The sequence below is a fragment of the Notothenia rossii genome (genome assembly GCF_949606895.1).
Source record: "Notothenia rossii genome assembly, chromosome: 8".
NCBI lineage: Eukaryota > Metazoa > Chordata > Actinopteri > Perciformes > Nototheniidae > Notothenia > Notothenia rossii.
The window spans coordinates 26,030,522-26,055,285 of record NC_136906.1 but is presented as its reverse complement, the minus strand read 5'-3'; the positions used below and the strand labels follow the sequence as shown (position 1 = coordinate 26,055,285).

Here is a 24,764-nt window from a genome sequence, read left to right as displayed (position 1 = left end):
AAGCCAAGTAGTTTTCTCAATGTATGATGACAAAGCTAAGAGATAGGGAATCCTTTTTTAAAACAATAAAATATTACAACAGTGAATGTAACTGAGAACTTAAAAAGAAAATCAATCTATAGCCTACTGTTTTTTTTTTTTTAAATGCATGCGTTCAGTATGCTAGCTAGCTTTGAGCTAAGAGACACAGACAGCAAGTCAATCATTTGTTTGGTTTCAAGATGCAGTGGAAAAGTGAAAATAAATTACGTCCCATGTATTTTCTATTTTATTTTCTTGACCTTGATTAAAACCTCATGAGTTGGAGAGAATATTTCAAGGAAAAGAAAGTGTAAAAGAAGAGAATCCTGCTGCCCTTACACCCGCTATTGTAACCTGAATGTTATTGACATATGTCACGTTACATTTGAGACAGCATTATCTAATTGGTAAAGCATGCTCCAGTGTATCACAAGTTTTAAAAAAAATATGTAGAGAGGTAAAAGGACTATTAATAGTCCTTTTTAAAAAGACTATTAATAGTCCTTTTTGTAAGGGAAACTTCTGCAGCAATGGAGAGTCAGGACTCAGAGAGACACGAGGAGAGTTGGAGCTTTGATGTCAAACACTGATGTTTATTTACAAGTATCGGCCGGAGAGATTCACATCACAAGTCACAGCAGCCAGAGATTCTGACTGCACTGGTGGGTTGCCATGTCAAATCTGCCGCGCCTCTCTCTCGATAGCCCTTTTAACTAGTTCAGAGAGAGTAAACAACATATTTGGGGAGATAGACTAAACAACTGGGCACCCTGAATCACTTGTGTCTGACCCTTAATGGCCTTTAAGCCGGCGTTCCCACAGCCGTAAACCATTTTGTGACCAAGAGTTGAACTGGTTTATCAAGATAGCTGGAGCCTCCCATTCCTTAAGAGAGATAACAGAGAAATGTCAACACACAGAAAAGGTTAAATATCTAGGAGTAAAGACAGAATTATTCCCTCACACTTTTTTCAGGGAATTTGTTCACGAGACTATTTACTAAGATGTATAAAGATGATATACAAGTCTTGAGTCTCAGATTTTCCGTGTGATCTGAACAAGCTCACAAACATGAACACACATACTGTAGACATTCATTCTTGTCTGTGCAAAACATTTCCAAAAATGAACACTTACTGACATCCAGACAGGCGAGTAGATGGGCTGCAGTCCCACCGCCCGTGGGGCCCACATGGCCTTCAGTCGAGGGCGCAACACACACACACTTCCACACAAATACACACATATATGTATCATTCATAGGCCAGTCACGAAGATAGAGCAGACGGAGGAGGTTGGAACTGTGCGTGTGTGTGTGTGTGTGTGTGTGTGTGTGTGTGTGTGTGTGTGTGTGTGTGCGTGCGTGCGTGCGTGCGTGCGTGCGTGCGTGCGTGCGTGCGTGCGTGCGTGCGTGCGTGCGTGCGTGTGTGTGTGTGTGTGTGTGTGTGCGTGTGCGTGTGGGTACATCTGTCATGGTTGGCATCAGATGACAGTGGAGGCTCCTCTGTCCCACTGGAAGGAAATCTCTGTCACACTCAAACACACTGATTCCAGTAAAGAAATGTATTGATTGATACAATTTCAAAATCATTTCATCTCATATTTGTGGAAACAACTCATGCAGGGTTCATTGTCCATAAACAAAAAGGTTGTACAAACCCTAAGTAATGTCACCAAAATAACACCAAAGTTTGGGACGCAGATAAATTAAGCGATTTTATGATTTTGATATTAATTCACTGCTACAGTAGAAACCAGTTTGGGTTTTGAATGGAAGGCTATGATATCTGTAGTATCTGTCGCAGACAATGGTTAATAAATCCTCCACAAATTAACCACAAACATTCATAAATCTTCTTCTAGAGTTGGAAATTGATTAGTTATTTTGGGCTTACATAGTCATTTTTTCATTTGTTTAGTTGGAGCTTTTATACATTTTCCTGATACAGGCAATATGGCATCTGTACGTTAGCCAGTTACAATAGTCATCATAAAACGCTGCTATTTACGTACTACCCCTTTGTCCATGTATGTTTATGTAGCAGCTTTGAATCCCCTAGAAATGCAGGAAATTGTTCCTCATTTCAAATATCTAAGCAGGGCTAACCAGCTTTGCAATTGTTTCACCTCAAATTCACTTTGCATTCTTTGATTTAAAATAAATCTTTGAGCTAAAAAGCTGCAGAAAAAATATTTATATGGGTTCAAAATTGCAAACAAAATTCTAAATCAACTTGTGTTGTTTCTGAAATTAAGTAAAGTTTGTTCTTACTTAATCAAATTCTCACTTCAAATGTTTTTTCTTGCTGTTTCTTATAATGTAGGGACAGCAGCATTATTTACCTTCTCTTCTGCATCCCGGAAGGAATTCTGTATGTGCTGCATATTGTGACTCTCCTAAATCGCAGGCAGTGAATCTCTGGCAGGTCAATTACTGTCTGACCTTGTGAGTTCAAAGTGAAACACTGAGTGAATCACAGGACAAGTGTGAGCTGACAGCTGACACGGCATGCTCATTGTCACTCCAGCAATTTATTAAGATTGGAAAAGAACATGTTGTGTGTTGTAGCACACTCATTAAAATACATCTGAATGTCCTGTGTTTTTCCGCAACGTTGTATAAACCTTTACAATGTGAGAGTGGTGCGAGGCAAGGCAGCATATTTCAATAACAAGGCAATTCAAAGTGCTTCACAAAGAACATTACAAGCATTAAGCCATAGTGCAAAAATAAGACATGATACAATTATAAAATTTGAAGGCAGTCATTAAGGAGAAATAAAAACAAGCAAGAAGATGTATATAAAAGGCAAAAACAATATCAGGAAACATTTATTTATTGTATTGTGTCTCTATTTTACGTCCTGCTCTCTTCTTTAAATGAGTCAAACTTTGTGACATCTGGACTAACTATTTTTAAAATCCCTGATTGGTCAAACACTAAGCGATGTCCCTTCCCTTAGCATATAACAATGTGTTGAAGTGCTATCCAATAAAAGTGCAAGTGTTATGAAGTGATGTCACTACGTCACGGCCGAAAAGAAAAAAGTCCAATGGAGGCTGCTTTAAATAAGTATCAGACAGTATTTTGTTCATCATGCAGCTTGTCAAAATGACCCATTATTGGGTAGTAAAACCACTATCTGTCAGTCGTTATGTTAGAAATGGTTCAACTGCAGGAGTGGTTTTAACAGTTTGTGTTTTTAGTTTTTCATGACTGGTGTTTGCTGTTGGATTTAATAACTGCAGTGAATTCACAGAGGATGTGAATAAATAAATATTGATATAATTAATTTAGGTAACAGTGTTATGGCTCGCTTTGGAAGGACATGACTACGTTTTTGTGGTTTTGTGTTATGAGCACTTGGCAAAAAAACTGGCTGAATATGACATTTATAATGTATAAATGTATTTATAATTTAAATTTCCTTTACAGGCATTCAATCATAGTTGATTTTCAAATTTTCTCTTTGATTTTCACTTTATTTATTTCATGACGAGGGAAGAACAATTTAATGTGTGATTGTTTAATCGTTTGTGCATAAATAAGATGTATCTATTAAGCGTAGGCACCTTTTAAACCTAAAAATATGTTTTTATAGGGTTTTTAAAAAATAGGGTCACCATTTTTTTAGTTCTCTTGAACTGGGAGTTAATTCACATTCTGTTGCTGTTTTCTACCCGGTGGAGGTTTATTGATCATAGACTGTGATTAACGGTTTTCCCAATTCAACCAATTTAACACGAAGAACTCAGCAGCTTTGGTTTGGACTGATTGGACTCAGATTAATCTATTTTCCTCTAAGCTTTCAAACACGATCACATAGAAGTCGCCTCGATAGCTCACTCATATTGCTTCCGGTTTTATATTTCCTGGTGTCTTCAATCAAAGAAGAAAATAGAAAAAGGAGCCTCCATCGTCTCTCAATCCCAATCACACAGCCTGTCCTCCTACAAAAAACGACGATATAGGCCGATTGTTCATGCCCTTATTACGACCCAGAGACACGTTTTAAAGTGTATATTGTTTCTTACACGACCACTAGAGGTGCTCTAGTGGTCGTGTAAAGGCCGCTACACACAAACCTGAGACCAAAGAATGCGTACCGAAGGCGTCCAGACTTTTACGTCGGCTACGTCGGCTACGTCGGCTACGCCGCCCGCCTACGCCGCCCGCCTACGCCGCCCGCCTACGAACACACCGCAAAGACTTCAGTTGACGAGTGGCAATAACTGTCCTTTCCAGCAGGCAGCGGTAGTGTGTATTCGTCATTCAAAAGAGGGAACAACCGGAAGACATACTATACACCGAGAGAAGAACAACAAACTGCGTGATATAAACAAACAACAAATAGCGTCTGGGTTCCATTTTCACTCTCTCTCGTCGATCGAAAACATGTAAACATAAAAAAGAAACTCTTGCGTCCAGGTGAGATGAAAATGAAAAAGATTAACCGTCCGTTTGTTTTGGTCCCTCACTTCCGCTTCGCTTCTCGCTAAGCTGAACAGCCAATCAGAGTGATTTCTTTGTCCCGACTTTCTTTGGACTCCCGCGGCCAATTCAACATGTTGAATCGGTGTGAAAATGTGCCGTAAAGAGACGACTGTGCGGGACACACCAACCTGAGTAGGGCGCCGCGAATGCCCGACTGCCTCTGACGGCCTCTGACTCCCAAAATCGGGTTGGTGTGCAGCGGCCTTAAGAAATAACATGCTCCCGGCCCGTTCATTGCAAACGCTCCGGAGGGACGTTTCTTCACAAATAACCCTCTCTGGAAAATCCTAAATTGTGGAATAGTTTGACCATTAAAATGCTTTTTCATTCGATTTCTGGCGAGGACTGTATATTGTACTCTTAGAATCCACGTCCAGTCGATGTGTAGGATCTATAGTTTGATAGATATTACGAAGACGATTTGAGGTCTCGCCAGGATAACGTGTATGCAGCTTCCATGTAAAGTTAGCGTGGGTGAAAACAGTTTTTCCGGTCTTGAAGTTTTCATAATAAAACCGGATATATTCCCCTCACTGTCAAATGATTACACAGTGATATCTGCATTACTCATCAACTAAAAAACATTTTTGTTTACACAATATTGATTGGTTTAAATTGTGTACAATGCATTTGTTACGTGCTCTATGTGTTTTCTCTGTCTCTGCTGCGCAGGTACACCTGGTCCGCCCCTGGCTCCGCCTTCCCCAGGTGTCCTGATGACATTTAGCTGGGGACTACTTAAAGAGGAAAAGCTGGAGGAGAAGGGGGCTCTTTTTTCCCCGTCCTGAAACCAAGGGAATACGACCGTGGATTTCCTCTCACCTCGTGTGGATTTATATATATTTTGCTGTATTCTTTTTGTGTGAACTCCCGAGGATATTAGTATAGGTTTTTTGCGGCTTTGTTTCCTTCCCAGTAGGCTGTGTTTGGACCTTTGGGTAGAGGAGGGAAGTCTGGGTCCTACGGCTCATGGTGTGGCTGGCCCAGGCCCCCTTCTTATTTCTTTCTGTTGGTTTTACGATCCTCCAGACTTGGTTCCTTATTGCCGGTAGGCATGCATGTGAGTTACGGCTGTGCTGAAAATAAATGCCCATCGATAACTAAATTCTGTGTTTGGCGTGGTTGTTTTTATGTTGCGGGTCTTCCCACGAGCCACTACCGCTTGGTAGAGGGACGGGACGTAACAGCTTTTGTGTTTTTAACCTTCGATTCAGAGAAACAAATAGTTTTTTCTGAGTTAAGACACTACAGTTTCCGAAGACACTACACTACCCAGAATCCCCAGCTATTGTTTGGGACTACAACATCCGCCTTGCTTTACAAACCCCGTGATTAGTCATCAAGCCCTGTGATTGGATGTTGGAGTGGCAGTGCGACGAGGTTACGCTGAGTGTCACAGCTCTATGAAATGGATTGAAACCACGGCAGACTTTCCAAAACTAGAATTGGACGGGTCCAATACACGAAACACTGTGGTGTTATCAAATTTAAAACATATACTTAATAAATGGGTGAATTAATATAGCCACATGACACCTAAGGTCAGAAGAGCTTTATTTAACAGCTGGTCTTATGTATTTGACCCCTCCTGTTGTTAATTGATAAGCCTGAAACATGCACTTGTCAAGGTTCAGAGGCAAATTTTGCAAATATGGCAGTAGCCATCGATCAGCAACCTGTTAAACCCCAAGGTCCCCGCCGGTGGGTACTTTTTGTTTTGTTTTTCACGACACTGTGTCTCAGGGGATCTTAATATTTAAGAACCTATTAATGTGTTATACCAGATTAACGGGAATAATCTCAGCTAACTGACGATACATAATCCATAAGCAATAAAACAGCTTTTCCGTTGCTTGACATCAGAGCAGCGATATTTCTCCCCTCTGCTGCAAGCTAGCATGCACAGAGACGCCACCTTTTTTTTTTTACGTGAGTGTGTGTGGGACGTTTTCGCTTTTTCTATGATTCTGCTAAATCTGTCTAAAAAGGTCAAATATCACTTGTTTTTGCATCAATCTTGATACAAGGTACTTATTATATGTTGTACTTTGGATTCCTAAAGCTTTTAGTCTACTAACCCATCATCCAAGGTTAGTTTTCACTATAAGTACAAAATATTTTTTGGACGGACACTATAATTTACAGTTTTTTACCATGTTCAATCTGAATTTTCTTTAAAATAAAAAACATCTATATTGATTCTGACTTTTCTACATCCAACTCACAGGTTTATCATTACTTTGAGAAAAAATATTATTAATTTAACCCTTTTAGAAGGGAAGATATGGTCATTTGTTCTGGGAATGTCATTTTCGAGCCTGAAACCTGAATAACAGGCTTGGGGCCTAACAGGTTTAAGATAAGATATACTTTATTGATCCCAAGTTGGGAAATGTTTTTGTTACAGCAGCATACTACTTTGTTCTACTCCACTACAATTCAGAGGTTAATCTGGTATTTTTACTCCACTACATTTATTTTAGTTACTTTGCAGATTCTGATTAATGATGTGAAATATAAACAACCCTTAATCAAATCAGACTTTAGTTACACCTGAGTCAAATTCAGGGAAGGTGATTGTCAAGTGCCAAAATAAACCATGCAATATATTGGACGTTAAGTACTTTGTCAGACTTCATATTTATCTGTGGATAACCCCAACGTTTTTATCTTATTCAAAAGAAGACCTTAACTTAAAGTATTCTTTGTGTTGTGTTTTTGTTCTTTGGCATGTTTAAATAAAGCCTTATTAGTTTGTCTGTTTTGCACATCCTCCTGTTAATATCTTTGGATGTCCTGCACTAAACTGTTTATTGTAGAGATCACTACAGTATCTTCTTGATATTTTCTATTCTATATTTCCATCATGCCTTCTACTTTCCCCCAATGTTGTATGAAGGCTACTTTTAATATTTAAATGTTTTCATCAAATAAAAGTTATTCAACAACAAAATTCAATAACGTGCTTTAACCACTAGGTGGTGTGGGTTAAAAAACCAGTGGTGTAGTTAATAAAACATAATAATATCAAACATAATATGATTATTAACTTTATTGTGAAATTAAAACAGAACGGTAAAGGAAAATACAGTTTCAGTCTCTCGATTTGAAGCTTATGCATTGTACCATGAACCTGTATAGACCTGTAACAGTCAACTGCATGAGGAGTTGGAAAGGTAGTAAATAATATCTTTAAAAACTACAAAAAAAATCCCTTTCTATCAGCTTTGCACCGTTATGGTGTAAATATAATATGGTGTATCTACCAATTGGATCAAATATAAAAGTCAGCCGAATTAGTGTTGATACTGCGGGGAGACGTATTGTGTGAAAATAAATGGAAGATTTTGTTTAATTGCTAATATATTTATGATCCACGTCACGTATTCAGTTTTGGTGACATTTATTACAGTTTGTCAAAAGGTCTTCTGATCAGGGCTCTATAAATAAATATCTACGGCAGATATTTAATGGAGCCAAAGCTTATATTACAATGCCTTTATGTGATGACTTCCAAAGAGAAAAGCAAGCACACTCGGAATAGAGTATTATTTAATTTTAAAAAAATGTTTTTCCGATTTCATATCCTATAAACACCATATCCCGAAATGCATTGCGGCTAAAACAATCTATGTTTTAGCTCAAAACCTCTGAAAAAAAAAAGATGTCTCTCAGAATCGAAAGAGAAAAACCTATGGGAAAAACACAAAAGCATTGTACACAATTTAAACCAATAAATGTCGTATAATTAACAAGGATAAACTGATGTTTTTTAGTGGATGAGTACTGCAGATGTCAATGTTAAATCATTTGACCATTGGTTTTATTATGAAAACGTCGAGACCGGAAATACTGTTTTCAACCCGTAACTTTACATGGAGGCTGCCGCATACCTCAAATCATCTTTGTAATATCTATCAAACTATAGATCCTACATATCGACTGGATGTGGATTCTAAAAGTACAATATACACTTCTCGCTAGAAATCGAATAAAAAAGCGTTTTAATGGCCAAACTATCATACAATTTAGGATTTTACAGAGAGGGTTATTTGTGAAGAAACGACCATCTGTAACGTTTGCATTCAACGGGACCACTAGAGGGTGAAAACTTTAAAACTTAATTATAGGACGTATTAAGCGCTTGTATAAACGACATATTTGGTCGTAATAAGGGCCTGAACAATCGGCCCATTTGGTCGTATGAGTTGGAGGACTTGCAATCACACTAATCAGCCTGTAAGTCCCCACAGTTTTTGTCTGGAAATGTCCTTATCCTGCACAATTTATTCCCCTGGGTCCCCTGCGACACATGTGTCGTGCTGTTTGAAAGACAGCCTGTGACCCGACGTCTCCTCGGGCACCTGTAAATGTCAGCAGAGCCGTCAAGAAACTAGATGGGAAACGTTACCTTAACCTCTTTTGTTGGGCTAACATTTTCAGGTGTCTGCCGTTTAAAATGGCCTTGTCCCAATGGCCTCACCTCTGTCGCCTAACATTTCTCATGAGTGTCCTGTGAAAGGCGTCTTGTCAAGTTGAGTTTTCAGTATATAGAAAAAAGACCTGTCACTTTTGGTAAAGCTTTGAAAAAATCCCTGCAGTTTATGTTTTTTAGACACCAAACCTTTAAGCTGTGCTCATTAACTCATTAACCTTGATAACAGCGACCCACCGAACAGCGTTTTTGAATAATCTTTATTCAAAAGCCAAACACTCGAAATTCACTGATGTGACCAGCATTTTCTTTAAATGTGTAAATGGGTATACAAAAAGAAATCTAGTGAAAGAAATATTGATGGGAGACTGTTTTCAACCTAATTTTATAAACAAAATTCTGGATCAATAAATTCCTTTCAGCGTTTTTTAAATCTACAAATACTTTTCAATACGAAATATAACTATGTCTATCCCCATTCATGATTAAGCCAGACTTAAGCTAAGTGTAGTGCTGTATTGACGTTGACTTTAAAACACTTGAGATTAAGACCATAAACTCTTTAAGAAAAAATGTTTACTGAGGTGATACATTCAAGCGATACGGTAATTTTCTTGTAAATTTCTATACAATCTGACTTTGGCAACCAAATGAGTCCTGTTGAATATCAGAGACAAGGCAGGTGGAAGGCACTTCTTCAAGTTTCGGATCTGGTGGTCCATATGTTACAAAATTCAAGTAAAGAACTTGGTGAAGAAAGAAGGGTCCAGAATATGTGATCTGTTTTAAATGCAGAGATGATGCTATACATTTTTGGCCTGATCACATTCTGTCCTTTTAACAGTGTTTTATTTTTCAGATGATATATGTGTTTTTCTGCCCTGTGGGGTTGCCAGCCTGCTCAGTAACAATTCTGTAAATGGTGAAAAAAGCAGCAGCCCTTCTGGTCGTCTCACTCCACTTCTTCATTACTCTCCACCTGCCTCTTGCATCCGGCTGAAGTCACAAATGCAGGAACACATACTAACCTCATAGTGATGTGCAAAAAATAACCTACAGTAAAAGTATTTTTGAACTTGTCCGGTATTTACTGGGTAAGCCAGTCGGACATATGAGTGGTCATGAATCCCAAATGTTCCACTGGTCGCCCATTACTACTCACACTGCCTGGAGTGCAGCTGCTCATGCCTCATGATGATTGGGAGCACACTGGTTTTTTGACAAACAAACAAAGAGTTTAACTTTTCTCTTTTGTCAGGGCCAGGAGGGGGGTAAATCAAAGCAATCAAATTAACAGGTTGTTATATTTTATTTATGTAAAGTTAGACATAAGAAGTTTTTTACTTAAATGTACTATAACATAGAAATAAAACCCATAAATGATAAATGTGTGTGTGTGTTGAGAGGTGGGGGAGTTAGGTAAGTCTTGAGTACCCCGTACATTTCTCATCACATAGGTAACTAATGTTAAGAAAAATGCCAAAACTCAAAAGATACAAAAGGTTTGATAACTTTACATGTATCAACTCAGAGGAAAAGATACTTTGAAAATAGTTTATACATCACTATTATCACTATAACACACAAAGCATGCTCCATAAATCGTTTTTATGATGTCTTATCATGTTAACTGCCAATTGTAGGTCCTTTTTGTCCGTATATGTCCTGCTTTTTTTAACAAGACCTCTCTTTTATTTGGACTCCTTTGCTGCATTGTCCAGCGTCTCTACGATTCCTCAGGTCTCTGCTGACTATGGGCCAACTCGTTTTCCTAGTTTAACATGAACGTTAGCAATCAGCCAGTGCAAGACCTGCTGTTTGTGACTCACATCCAAAAGTCTGCAGAGTCTCCAAAAAAATTAACAACGCACTTCCTGATTCCAGCTGTTTCCTGCTTTGTTCCAAACAGAATCCCTGTGTGTCTGTGTGTCTGTGTGTGTGTGTGTGTGTGTGTGTGTGTGTGTGTGTGTGTGTGTGTGTGTGTGTGTGTGTGTGTGTGTGTGTGTGTGTGTGTGTGTGTGTGTGTGTGTGTGTGTGTGTGATGCTAAATCGACATACACACACAGACAGAGAGAGAGAGAGAGAGAGAGAGAGAGAGAGAGAGAGAGAGAGAGAGAGAGAGAGAGAGAGAGAGAGAGAGAGAGAGAGTTGGCTAAGGACCACAGGGCATCTGGGACCTGGATTAGGCACCATGACAGGGAGATAGAGGAGAGAATTACTGTGCCTGCCTCGGTTTGTTTGCATGAGAGAGAAAGAAGAAGAAGAATTAAAAGAGACGAAGTGTGGCCTTAACGTCTGCTCCTATGTTGGGCACTAACAAAAGAGAAAAAACTAACTTAAACTGAGAAACAACACAACACAAACAGTTTTAAAGCAGAGATTACTGAAGATGATTTGTCAGTGAAAGCCTCTCAGCAGAACGGTTAGACAGTCAGGGGAAATATGTGTGAGCAACTATACAACTTTGCCTAAATAATCCGTGTATCTACCATCCAATTGTTTTTCTTAATTAAACACGTAAACGGAAGAGCGTCTGAGAGGCGTTTTTGCTTTTTGCTTTTTACCTTACTAAATGGTCAAATGGTCCTTGGAGCGAGGGGCGGGGCGAAACTCACGGAAGTGATTTCAAAACAAAAGCACTCGTTTGCTAAAATCACACTTTGTAGACCCTCCAGAAAAACGCGGGCAAAAATCCTTGATTATGCGGGCTAAAGTCCTTGATTATGTGATTAAACATGCAGGGTTTTTATGTGATTTTATGTGGTGAAATTGTGGGAAGTTGCGAAATATGCGGAAAGTTGCGAAAAAGAATAGATTTGTTTTCAAATATTGGGCTGTCTTATTTATTCTCTCTCACACACAACCTGCCACTAACGTTAAACCCCTTTCCTATTCAATTAAACACATTCAATGTTTATTTATTGTAAAAGCAATGGGGCTATTTTAATCACACTCTCTCTCTCTCACACACACTTCCCCGCCTCATTCTGTTTTCATTTACTCGTTCGTTCTCTGACCAGCTTCAATCTTGTAGGCTACTCACTTCGTTTCTTGTAGCCCTCGAAAGGGTTTTGGAGGTCGATGCCTCGGTGAACATGAGTTGTTTGGCTTTCTTGTCCGCAGCAGCAGAAAGCATTTTCGAATGTTTGAATGAATCAAAGTGGGTCGTCACCGTCGACTTTCTCTAAGACGTATGCTCCAACACACAGTTGCACAGGGTGCAGAATAGTTTCCCCCCACTTTCGTGAAAGACATCGGGGTACTGCTTTGCCTGGTCTTTAGCAGAAATCTTCGTCGTGTGAGTTCCACACGTTCACTCTACGGTGTTGTTTACCTTCTGTGATGCGCGAGCTGATGACGTCACGTCATCATCATCATCACTACTTCACGTCAAGACGAGTTAACTTTTTTTCCCCTCAACTTTGTGTGGAAAAATGCGGGGATTATGCGGCCTTTTGATAAATATGTGGCCTTTTAAAAATCTGCGCCATTTTGCTGATTATGCGGTGAATTCTGCGATCGCGTTTTTCTGGAGGGTCTAACTTTGAATCACTACAGTATCCTGCTGAAGGAACGGTGATTATTATAAACAAGGGGAATTTAGCGATCACAACGGAAATGGCCAAGACACAGATTGAGCCCAGAAAATTGATGTTATTAAGGGCTGTAAACAGCGATTCTGCACTGCGGTCACTCAGCCGCCTCTCGAGTTTGCTTTTTCAAATCAACTGCTCTTCATTATTCCTGCTATATTTGACGAGTGATACAAATATGTTTTACCACAAGTTCCTAAGAAAACTGACACTGTTGGAATCGGTTCTAGTTTGACTTCTACCAGAAATAAAATGAACTACTTTTGCTGTGTACTTTGTGAGTAATCCTCTGTCAGAGTCCCCTCCATAGTAATGCATGTTTTTCTGCTATCTTTGATGAATGATAAAAATATAATTTTACCATTAGTTCTTAATGAAATTGATACTGTTTGACTTTGTATTAGCTAGCCTACTACTTACAATACATTGAAGTACTTTTACTGTGTATTGTTTGAGAAATACTCTGTCAAAGTCCCCTGCTGAGAACAAAATCAAGCCACTTCTGCTAAGTTTGATGAGGGAATTCCTTTTTGTTGCCATTAGTTCTTCGTGAGATCGATCCTGTTCGACTCAGTAGTACTGAAACTACCCCCACAAGTACTATGAAGTACTTACAGTGTACTTTTCCAACAATCTTCTGTCAATGTCCCCTCCTGAGAACAAGAATGCATGTTTCTCAGCTATTTTGAACAAGCGTTAAAAAACCTTTCTTCATGAGACTGATATTGTTGGACAGAGTATTTTAAGAGGATGGTACAATGACACACTCTGTCACTCTTGTTGGCCTCTTATGATGCTGCTGTCTTTTAATATATGATTATTTCTCAGCCGCTAGTTCGTTCCTCGCAGATTCTTCAGTCTCATCAGCCTCATCCTTCCATCAGTCCCAGTCAACGCCTCAGCCTCCAGCACACTTCCAGTGTCTGACTACATATTATATTGTCCTGATGCTGTAAGGGTGATGCCCCATGATCACAACATGACCCCTCTAGAGTCTGAGTGCCAAGGACCTCATATTATGTCATTAATGTTAAATCTCCCATTATAACTATTTGCTTTCCTTTTTCTCTTCTCTTAACTGAATAGCCCTGTCTTTAAGTATAATACAATGTAAAGTCCTTTTCCTGCACCATTTGAAGGCTTCAAAACAGGCATTTTTACTGTGTGTGTTTGGAGAAATGACACAATCAATGTCCCAGAATTGTACTTTATAAACTATGAATCTTGTGGTGCTTGAAGAAATACACACTGGCTAATCCGGACAGGTTATATATGCCTTTTTTGGAGCCCTTTTTTGCAATATTTATTAAAATGTCACTAGTTATTTAAACATACCACTATCTGAGGATAATACAAGCAACCATACAACGCCCTTTATCTAGAGAGCCATTGAAGTCCATCAATAATGTATCCTTCCACACATATTTTCAACTGATGTAAGTTAGGGCACTATCTGTGCAGAACATTTAAAATATTCTTCATTTGCAGTATTTTTTTTTAAAAGTGTTCAGAAAACTGCATCTTATATATGCTATATACTGTATATATAGATATATATATATACATATATATAATATCAATATTTGTATTAAATAACTAAAGTCAATTTAAATAGCGGGCCAAAATAGGTTAACTATTTTAGGCAGAAAAACGTATATTGACTAAACCTTTTTTAATAATTTACTATCATTTAGAAAGGTTTTTGTGAGAAATCATTTAAAAAGTAAACTTATTTTTAATTTTATATTTAAATTTGAAATGTTTGCCCACAACATTATTAATTTATACATTTTTATAAAAATGTTTTAATTATGAATCCATTTATTTTTATTGTATTTCCTTGAGGCTGGGAAGATATCCAGCATGTAGTTCAACATGCAAATGTTCTAATGCAAGTAAGTATAAGTATAACATGGAAAAGGAAATAAAATACGTTTCATAGGAGGATGTGGATTTATTTTTCTCTCACCTTGTAATTACACAATCAAACAATCTATAATTTAGCTCTGGCCTTCACTCACAAAAAAACATTTAGTTGAATTGGACCCGTTTTTCAAAGCTCTATTGATTGACATGCAATGACTGGGACTGATGGAAGAATCTGCGAGGAATGAACTAGGAGCAGAGAAATAATCAGAGCCGGCCCGACCCATTAAAAAGGCCATGTAATGCATCTAACACAGGTGTTTTTTAACATGTAGTTTAGATATCACCAGAATAAAAATAAATAAAAATGTTTAAAGTTTGGTCATAATTAAATGACATATACGTTAAAAACCGATGTTGGTTCAGAAGTTTGCCGAGTACGCCCCCGATCACTCCCGAACGAGCGGTGACGTCACACGTGGCAAATATTGCCATTTGACCAAATCAGTCCAAATGGCAAGCAACGCGACAACTTCAGACAGCGACAGCGACAGCGATCATTCAAGCTCAGATTCGGTGGGTTATCTGGATTCAGTTACACAAGTAGAGAGTGAACCAGCTAGCCTTTCACTTCAAGGCATCTTGCCTTATCAGTACGAGCCTCCTGCCCGGCAATCGAACAACGAGGCAGAAACTTGTGAAAGAGAAGCGGATTCCGCAGCCGGCGAGACTCGAGTCGGCAATAGGCTACTGAATGGTAAATTCTGTTTTATTTAATTTGACCTGCACTAAATGTCGATCTTAATTTGTCATCTGTTCCTCACACGTCCGGCAGATATTGTTTTTTTTAATGTTATGTACAATATTCAGGTGTGCATGTCAATGCTGTGAAAGCATGCCCACTGCAGATGAATGTGTATGCTGCAGAGAGATCTGGCAGGTGATAGAACAAATAGACAGTTTGCAACCTACTGACCAGATAGAAAACACCGACGACAAACCAAGGCAGAGTCCTGCACGGGTCTGATTTTCAAGACCCGCTCCCACCCCGCACCCGCAACGTGCAATACCGAACCCGCCCCGCTACCCGCACATATTACCAATTATTTCCGCAACCCGACCCGACCCGTCGGCACAGGATCCCCGACCCGAACCCGCATATATGAGCACTGAGCAGTGAAAACGTGCAATTATTAACACACGCAGTTGCATATTTGTCTCAAAAAGCGTGGGATGTTGGTTATTTTCTCCATCTAGGAGGACACCAAAAGCCTCCCAGACGTTGGATTTCGCTCTTGAGGAAGTGTTGGAAAATGCTGTATTTTCCGCTGGAGAGCTTCACCTCAGCCATTCAGAATGTGCGCTCAGAAGCAGATTGATGCGCTGCAGAGGTTATGATTATACACGGTCCCGCGGGGGAGAGGTCTGAGGATTTAAACATTAAACTAAATTATTATTATTTTAATATATTTATTATGCAACACCCGTGACCCGACCCGCATCATCTTTGTTTTGCCCAGAACCGAACCCGGAAAAAAGTGTTTGAAAAAATACCACCCGCGAATCACCTTTTTTGCGGGTCACCCGTCAGGTACCCGCGGGTACCCGACCCGATGCAGGACTCTGAACCAAGGTGCATTATTAGCCACCCAGGCTTTAGAGAAGGCTGTCTCAGTGTTTGGACACTGAAAATAACGTATCTTCAATACAAACAACAACACAGAGCAGTTGATGGCCCACTACACCAGTAAGTAAATATTGATTGACCCAACTGCCTATTGCAGCTTTGCTTTCATATAATACTTTTAGTCGCTACAGATATGGTACACTTTTAAAGATACCATTAAACTCTTTCAAGCAGTCAAAAACAGCTTGGCTTTTATTTTTTCTGTGTATGCAAGTTCAATGTATGCTTGGGAAAAGAAACAACTACACATGTGAGGAAATATATAAGAGGTCTATGATTCTGTCAAGCAGTCATGTACAACCTCATATTTATTTTGTACAAGTAAAATACAAATATCATGTTATAAGCCAATTTGTAACCATTGCTACATAATAGTACTACATAACATTTTATTTTTCTCCAAATATATTTATAATCTGTATACTTTTTTTTCATTAGGGAGTATTGATATACAGCTTATCGACAGTTTGTACGTTGGTGCTGGGGTGTACTCGGCCCAAAAATCAGAGTCCCGCTGCCTGCATGTGCTGTAACCGAGATACGGAAGACTTACCCTGAACCGGGAGGCCGCTATCAAGGATTTCAATGGCCAAATCTGTAATTTGACATAAATCATGCAGCTGAACTGGTTAAAATGGTTTCGCATGATGTAAATAATTTACAAAGTACATCATTTATAATATTATTTTTCCAAAGAAACATGTAGCTAAATATAACAACATTTTCCAAATCACAAGTTTGTAAGATTGTATTAATTTACTGTTTGATAAATAAAAAAGGGTTCTTTTGTTAATTTTTCACTTGTAACATTTGATCTTTATTGCAGTGTACATTAGTCTATTTTGGTATATGTGCGAGCCCACAAATAATTAAAAGTGGTAAAAATAATAAAGATATTCAGACGTAATTCATTTTTGGCCTTACTTATTTCACTTCAACTTTTATATATTTCAGTCACTAGGCAAGTTCACTGTACTCTGGTGACATTTAGCTCAAGCTGGCATAACACCTGTAGTAACTTAATTCTGACCCGAGTTTTGTGCACAATCTTCCAGCACCCATGATCAATGTTTATAGCAATCAGGAAACATTCACAGCTCACAACTACACATCGCTTCCCCATCATGAATTGTTAGATAAAAAAAGTTTAGCGAGGTCCGGTTACACATATGTTGAGCAAAAATAGCGGAAGGATACAAAACAAACAATCCAGACGAGGCTGTTGTTTGCCACGTGTGACGTCACACAGCTGGGTTAATGGCTGGCAAGCTTTTCGCTACCGGAGCGGAATAACACGGGAAAGTGGCACACATTTCATGTTATTTGGGGGGTATTTATGGAAAGAATCATTGATGTGGATATGTCAAATGAAACAGTGGAAAGTGATGAAGCGATTTATCAACACAGAATAACGTTTATTTTGGACATTTCATGGACATAAGCGGCCGCTTAGGGCCCCGCAGCCACTAGGGTCCCCCTAGCAACAAAAAAAAATTGTGAAAAACATAATAATAATAATCTCAGTACACCGTCGCCGTGATATGTATGTTTAATTAATTGTGTTAATATGCTGTTACGACCCTGGGTCGTTAGGTCATTTGTGTGTACATTTTTCCCTCCTCTTGTGTGTGTGTGTGTGTGTGTGTGTGTGTGTGTGTGTGTGTGTGTGTGTGTGTGTGTGTGTGTGTGTGTGTGTGTGTGTGTGTGTGTGTGTGTGTGTGTGTGTGTGTGTGTGTGTGTGTGTGTGTGTGTGTGTATGTGTATGTGTATGTGTATGTGTGTGTGTGTGTGTGTGTGTGTGTGTGTGTGTGTGTGTATTTTAATCAGCTGGATAGCACAAATACTTTGACTTTAAGATACCCATAATTCAATTAAATGAGTGCTCATAATTTTTTCTTGCAAAAAACATAACAGGGAACCATCCATGTAATGTGTGTGGCAATGAGATAATCCACTGAGTACCAACGTTTTTAAATATGAATAAGATGCATGAAAAAATATGATTCAAATTAGGCTATAAATTATATATGAACATAACTTTTAGAATAAAGATGTAAAATATACAGAGATGAATAGATTATAATTATTTATTGATTTTAATTGATTGAATCAGCTACAATATTTTTGTATTGAATGAATGTGCATACTGTTAATGCTTAATACAGTATTCTTAACAATATCATTATCATTAATATTCTTCCTCGTTAAATGTTCTTAATTTCCATGATTTTGTCCTCGAGACATTTGTCTCTGATTGCTTTTATTGTTCATTTTAAGAAATGTAAAAGTTTTTTTTTAATGTAATCAATGTGGGGAAATTGGAGCAACCCCGCCTCTATTTTGAACGGAAAAATGCCCCTGGACATTTTTCATTCCAAATGGCTGTCCACTCTTAGAGTTTTTTTTACTTGATTTCTGGAATCAGTTGGGAAAACCGAAGCACATTTTTCCCTCGGAGGAAACCCGTGTGGATTTAGAAGGACAAAGACCCGTGGAGATCTACCCTTAATATCCCCCTAAATATTGCACGTTACAGGTTTTTCATTTGCAGTTAAATGCAGGGAAAACCTGGAGGAACCCTGCGGCACAGTTCACTTACTGAACGCTCCTCCAGATGTTGGAGAAGGCTTTTCCAAGAGACCTAAAGAATCTGCAGATGGTTCTATGTTTCTGAGGTGGGTTGAGCAGGCGATCATCGACGGACCAGACTATACAAGCTCCAAGTCCTGGGTCCTTTAAAATCAAATGGGCAAGGACCATATCTTGAGAGCCCGCAATCTCGCACAAGCGCTGGTAGACAATCTTGTCAAGGTCAGCGAAGGTTCTTGGGGTGGTGTAAAAGTCCCTGTGCTGCACCTCAGCCCAAACTCTATCAAAGAGGCTCTTAATGATGTCCCTGTCATCCACAATAGTGCGCCCCACTTTAGATTTCTTGAAGGCCAGCGTGACCACTTTCTCCACAAAAATCTGAATGCAGACTCTATTCAAATCCCGCTGCCTGTTTGCGTCCTCCTTCAAAGGACTGGCAGTTTTCTCCTCACAAAGCGTGGCTTGCTCCAAAACCTCGCCCCTCTCCACCAAGGCCTCTGACTGAAACGGAGCCTCAGGCCCCATTATGGCCTATTGGACCCTTTGACTCTGGGTGGCGACCTGAGTGTTCACAAACCAGCTCATCAGCGACACGAAACGCCACAGCTGTTTGCGGATCTCCGCGTACATATTGGCAGGCACCTGAGGAACGAGCAACGTCCTGACAGACGAGTGCCTGACAGGCTCTGGGAAGTCACTGTGCGACATACCACTAGCAATGTGTCTGTACAACATGTCGGTGAGTGCCTCAATAAATACTAAATGCTTGACACTGGAGAAGTCCTTGGACCTTTTAAAGACACTAATTTCTTTCCCCCCCTTTTCACCTCCCTCAGTCATGAGAAGAGCACTTACGCCGCTCATCAGTGACAACATGGACTTCGTAGTTTCAGCTTTGGGCTCTGGGTGGAATTTCTTTTTAAGCTTTACCACCATGCGATGAATCCAAGCTTTGGCAAAACGCTTTGCCAAGCAGTTCTTCACCCTCAGCTTTACGCCCTGCTTACATTTGGTCTTCTGTTTTTGTTGACTGGTGGACTTGCCAACATGCGTCCTCTCCTGATTCTCCTCCTGCTGGGTCAGAAGGGCTGTGATGCCCATCGCGGTATTGGCGATCTCCAGAGAGCACTCCTCTTGCAGCAGAGCATAAACCTGGTCAGGCAAATCGTCCAGGACAGGATCGGTGATTTTTCTCAGCTCCTGGTCAATGAGTTCTTCGACGGATTTTGGTTTGCGGATGTCGATCACTGAGTCCCCTGACGAACTCTGCTCCTGGACTCCTAGTAGTAAGGAAACCACTGAGACCGGTGACTCAGCTCTGGGCTCCCCGTTATCCACATGCTTTCTCCAGGGGGGCAGGACTTAATTTTCTCTGACACGTTCTACTTTGGCATCTCCCAATTCAAATTTTTCCTGCAAAGGCCTTCAGCATTGTGCAGGTGTGCCCCACCATAATGGTGAGCCTGCGGGGGGGGGGGACGCGCTCAGCAGTGTGCATCGGGGTAGAGAGGGCAGAGTTTACGCTCTCGGCCACCTCTTTGCTAATGACAGCTGCACAAAGCTCCACGCTGTCGTCCTCCACCTGGCTCGCAACGTCCAGAGCTTGGGCGATATTCTGGGAGAGCGCGTCCCCCAGGCTGGACCTGATGCTCTCCTCAGAGACAGACGTCTTCATGCCTGTACAAGCAGCCAAAATGGCCTTCAGTGTTTCCCACAGATCTGAAATATACTTGGGGGGGAAGGTGCCAGGGGGGGGGCTGCGAGCGGAGCGCGGTGCGGGCGGACCACGGGGCGGGCTTTGTGATGTGCAACACATGTGATAAACAACAAGTTTTAACAACATGTTTATTCATTAACTTTACATTACTGTATGGCAATATTCATTTTGTACAAAGATGGCACTGTTTGTCAGAGCACTTAATCCGTCTGGGTTTGTTGAAGAACAGCTCCAACGCCTGTGTGTATGGGAACGCCTCTGGTGCTGGTCCACTGACTGCTATCCGCATACATGCAGCCAGGTGCTCCCCTTTCAGTCGGTTTCTCATGTCAGTTTTCACCTGTAAAACAGACAGTTTGTTTTAAATGAACTATACAGAATGACATGCAACAGGGAATGACACTTACCCTGTTCATCGTAGAAAAATCCCTCTCGCAGTTTACACTGGAGACAGGGATGACCAACCCCACTGAAGAGAGAAGGCTGAGGTTTGGGTATATTTCTGCCCATTCGTCCTTCTCACTGGCCAGGAGCTGCATGATCTCAGCTTGTGTCTTGTCCTTCAGAGATTAGCCAAGGCAGGGCAAATGAGTATAAAGTATAATTGAAACATTTACAGATGTCAAAACAAGCAATTCTAACCGTCAAGTTCATATTAATTTAAGTATTTACCAACCTTAAATGTTCCTTCAAGAACATGCTGCTTGTAGGAGGTCCACTCTTGGATAACTGTGGCATCCTGCCCTGGGATGAATTTGTTGGCAAGGGTCTGCAACATTGAAATGTTGGTTACATCATTTGAGGTAACTGCCTTTGGACCCAGGACACTGAAGGCCCCCAGCACTTCAATATGCTGGAACCTGCTCTCAATGTTGCTCTCCAGGCTGCAGATGTAAGGTTTGAGGACCTGGAATGATATTATACATTTTTCAGTTCAAGGAAAATAAATATTGGAATGTAAAAGTAAGAAGGGATGTATTTACATCTCTGACAAATCTGGCCCACATATCTTCCCGGGGGCGCTCCAGAATTCCGTGTCCCCTCCTGATCCTCTCCTCCTCTCCGGCAATGCTAAACGCCCCAAGTCCACCTGGGTTGTCCAAGTCTTGGTGTAGGCGAGCAAGGAACGTTCCGGGGAGTGGGGTCTCGCCTGCCTCCAGAATTCTCCTCAGAGTAACAAGTGTGACTGGCACCTAAATGTGGAAAAAGACAACAATATAATAGGATGGATAATGCAAATAACTGGGAGCATCAAATGCATTTTTTTGTAATCTACCTGCTCCTTTATGTGGAGAAAGTTCACATCAGCTCTCTGAAACACCTTGGACAGCATTGCAATGTGGGGCAGCACATCTGCCTGAAGGTAGAGGGCAGCCACAAAGCGGTATGTGGCACAGAAGGTGTATAGACCTTTGGCCACTGGGCACTTCCTTGTGCTCGCTTCTTCCGCCAGAGCAGCCAGCACAGCTGGAAGGTTCCTCTGGAGGTTTTGAACGGCTAGGTGCTGCGATAGCCACCTTGTATCTTTCACCTCCTAACAACAAGTAGAAACACTGGTAAGTAAAATATATGTAAATAATATGACACCACAATAGTATTATGAAAATAGGTGAAAACACACCTTGACTTTCAAGTCGTTCAGACCAAGAGTGGTAGCGGCAGCACTCAGTGTGGCTGACCTATTTGCACTATTTCGGAAGAATAGGTGCAGTTCCTGCAGGTGGTTCCTGAAGTTTGCCATATACCTGACAGCATTTGAGGCATCTTTGCATGCCAGTGCTAGTCTGTGAGCAGCACACGCTACAGAAACCAGCTTTGGAAAACTGTCTGTGAGCTGCTTTGCCACTCCATTCAGACGGCCTAAGTTTAAGAATTAAATGCAGTGTTGAGGGCGTCATTTTGTTTCCTTTAATAACAGCTGACAATACACATTTCACACAATCCATTAGATTTAACAATAAACTCCATACCCGTCATCACTGCTGCACCGTCTGTCCCGAGTCCGTAGAGCCTGTCTACCGGGAGATCCTTCTTCTGTAGTACACTCTTGATGGCAGCAACAACGCTGTCAGCTTTCCCATCTTCCAGAGTTACCAGGTCAAGGAAGTGGTTGAAAACATAACCCTCTTTATCCAGGTGTCTAAAATAAAAATGTATAGGTTTTCACACATATTAATAAATATTAAGTTTAACTAGGCCTTTATTTAAATGCACATCATTCCTTTAAAAAATACCCCACCTAACATGTAAATCCAGCTGGCGGTTTACAGATACATCTGTGGTTTCATCAACCTCTAGGCTGATTGCTTGAGATTACCTTATCTCTTCCAAAATAGGCGACTCTACTATCTCTGCAAGGATCTCCAGCATTTCATCCACTATTCTGTGTGATTGATAATTGTTTCTTTGATCCACCTGAGAAAAAGAGATCATTTAACATTTAGCTGGTTAAAGTTCTTAGTTTCACAAGCATCATTTTGTACTAGGTTTACCTTCAGCTTTTCAAAGTAATCACAACCCAAAAGCTGAGCTAAACTTAAGAGCTTAGGGTAGTTGGTGTGGTGAGCAATCTCGTTCTTTACTAGCCAGTAAAGACATTTGAATCCACCAATGACGGCCTCATGCTCCATAATAACTGTGGGCTCAAAAGCCTGCATCACTGAGTAGCCTAGACCAAGGGCAAAGACATAATTCATTATATGAGCCAAACATGGTTGATAGGTTGCAGAAATTAGCTTTACATAAAAAAATGATATACCTGATGCAAGTGAGACCTGATGCTTTACACTATATTGATGAGGCTCTGAGGAGATGTGGCGCTCAATGTAATCCTTGCGGAAAACAAGAATCCCAACTTCTATGAAAGCCCGTTTTAAGGGGCCTTTCTTTATTGGAGGCTTGTGTTGCCTGCAGATTCGGCAAAACATTCCTTTTTAAAAAGAAAAACGTGTTAATTCTTACAAAAAATAAGTTTTATTACAAATATGAACTTGCAAATGCCATTCATACCATGCTGGGTGAGGTAGAGCCAATTCTTGAACTGTGGCATTTTGAGCCAATCAGGGTTCCATCCTGAGTGGCGATGCTTGGAATCTGAAAATAATGCATTGGTATTACTGCATTTAAATGGTAGAGTTCTCCTTGCTATTATACTATGTCTGTGTCTGTGTCTGTGATGCTTGGAACTGTGCTGCTTGTTCACCTGCACCTGCTTGTACCACACTGGGACCTGCTGCTGCTTGTATCACACTGGGACCTGCACCTGCTTCTACACTGGGACCTGCTGCTGCTTCTACCACACTGGGACCTGCTGCCTCTCCCTCAGTACTCTGACTAGTTGTGCCAGCATCTTCACTGACCACCGGCTAGAATTGAAAACAAGCTTGAATCTAGTTTGGTCTCTGCATTGCAACTCACTGTTGACTGCAATTGTATAATTTCAGGTCAAATGAACCGACATATATCATTATTGAGACTTATGCATTTATTATTGCCATTGCAAGCAAAATGCTAACATTGGCTAAGTTACCTGTGGTCTCTCCTCCTCTCCTCGTCTCTCCTCCTCATCCTCACGCCATATTCTCTTAAAATATTTTTGAATACTCATATCTGAGGAGTAATGCAGGGGAAATTAACAGTCTAACCTTACCTAAAGTTCATCTGTGTCCTTCTAACTGGCATAGCTCGAAGAGAAAACGAATTATAATCTTTTTTATATTTAATTTAGCACACGTAACTTGCACGCAGCAAAGTTGGCCTGATTACGTTAAATACACTCTTAGTTGCCACTAACTTCAAATAATTCGAATCTCCTACCAAAGTCAGAAAACAACAACACAATAAGGAGAAAATAGTTACTCTACCTTAGTGTCCACGTCTTCTAAATTAACGTCGTCTTCTCCGTTTCTCGTTTCCCTCCACGCGATGGCAGCACGAACACGAGGTGTCGAGCGAGGGATCATACACTAGTTAATCGATCGCAGAGCGAACAGGGGGGGATTATTGTCCCCTAGTTAATCAACCGCAGAGCGAACAGGCACAGGAGACGTAGAGCGAGGGCTCATTGTCCATTAGTTAATCACTCGCAGATGGCGTCGCTCGCGGACGGATAAAAAAAATAAAAAAAGGTCCGAAATATACTTGGGCGGGCCTTAATATACCTGGGCGGCCCGCCCAAGTATTAACATTGTGTGGGAAACACTGGCCTTAGTTAGGGACGTTACAACCTCGAGAACAAGGTCTGCCACCACGATTAAGGTGGCGCCATCAGGTTTGCCTGATCTTAATAGAAGCCACTGATCTCCTGTCACCCCTTTAACAAAGGGCTCAACAATAGGAAACATAGTCACTCTGAGCTCTGG

The 24,764-nt window shown here is 40.5% G+C and overlaps 1 protein-coding gene across 1 annotated transcript; it reads right to left on the bottom strand.

Annotated features, from left to right (window-relative positions):
• Positions 1-20,517: 20,517 nt before the first annotated feature.
• On the bottom strand, positions 20,518-23,221 carry LOC307016417 (zinc finger protein 862-like). Its single transcript, XM_079645528.1, has 9 exons — positions 22,896-23,221; positions 22,643-22,818; positions 22,374-22,543; positions 22,025-22,263; positions 21,680-21,937; positions 21,387-21,596; positions 21,080-21,310; positions 20,811-20,963; positions 20,518-20,743 (listed from the first exon to the last, which is right to left on the bottom strand). Exons 3-9 carry the CDS (start codon positions 22,378-22,380, stop codon positions 20,567-20,569), a joined length of 1,275 nt encoding a protein of 424 aa, XP_079501654.1. The 5' UTR covers positions 22,381-22,543; positions 22,643-22,818; positions 22,896-23,221; the 3' UTR covers positions 20,518-20,566.
• Between the last annotated feature and the right edge of the window lie 1,543 nt (positions 23,222-24,764).

Bases quoted from the DNA above. Each gene is read 5' to 3' on its own strand.
- LOC307016417 (XM_079645528.1), bottom strand. The intron at 21,597-21,679 runs GTAGATTACAAA...TTCCACATTTAG, and splicing joins TTCTCCACATAAAGGAGCAG to GTGCCAGTCACACTTGTTAC. The intron at 20,964-21,079 runs GTTGGTAAATAC...TAATCTCTGAAG, and splicing joins TTCTTGAAGGAACATTTAAG to GACAAGACACAAGCTGAGAT.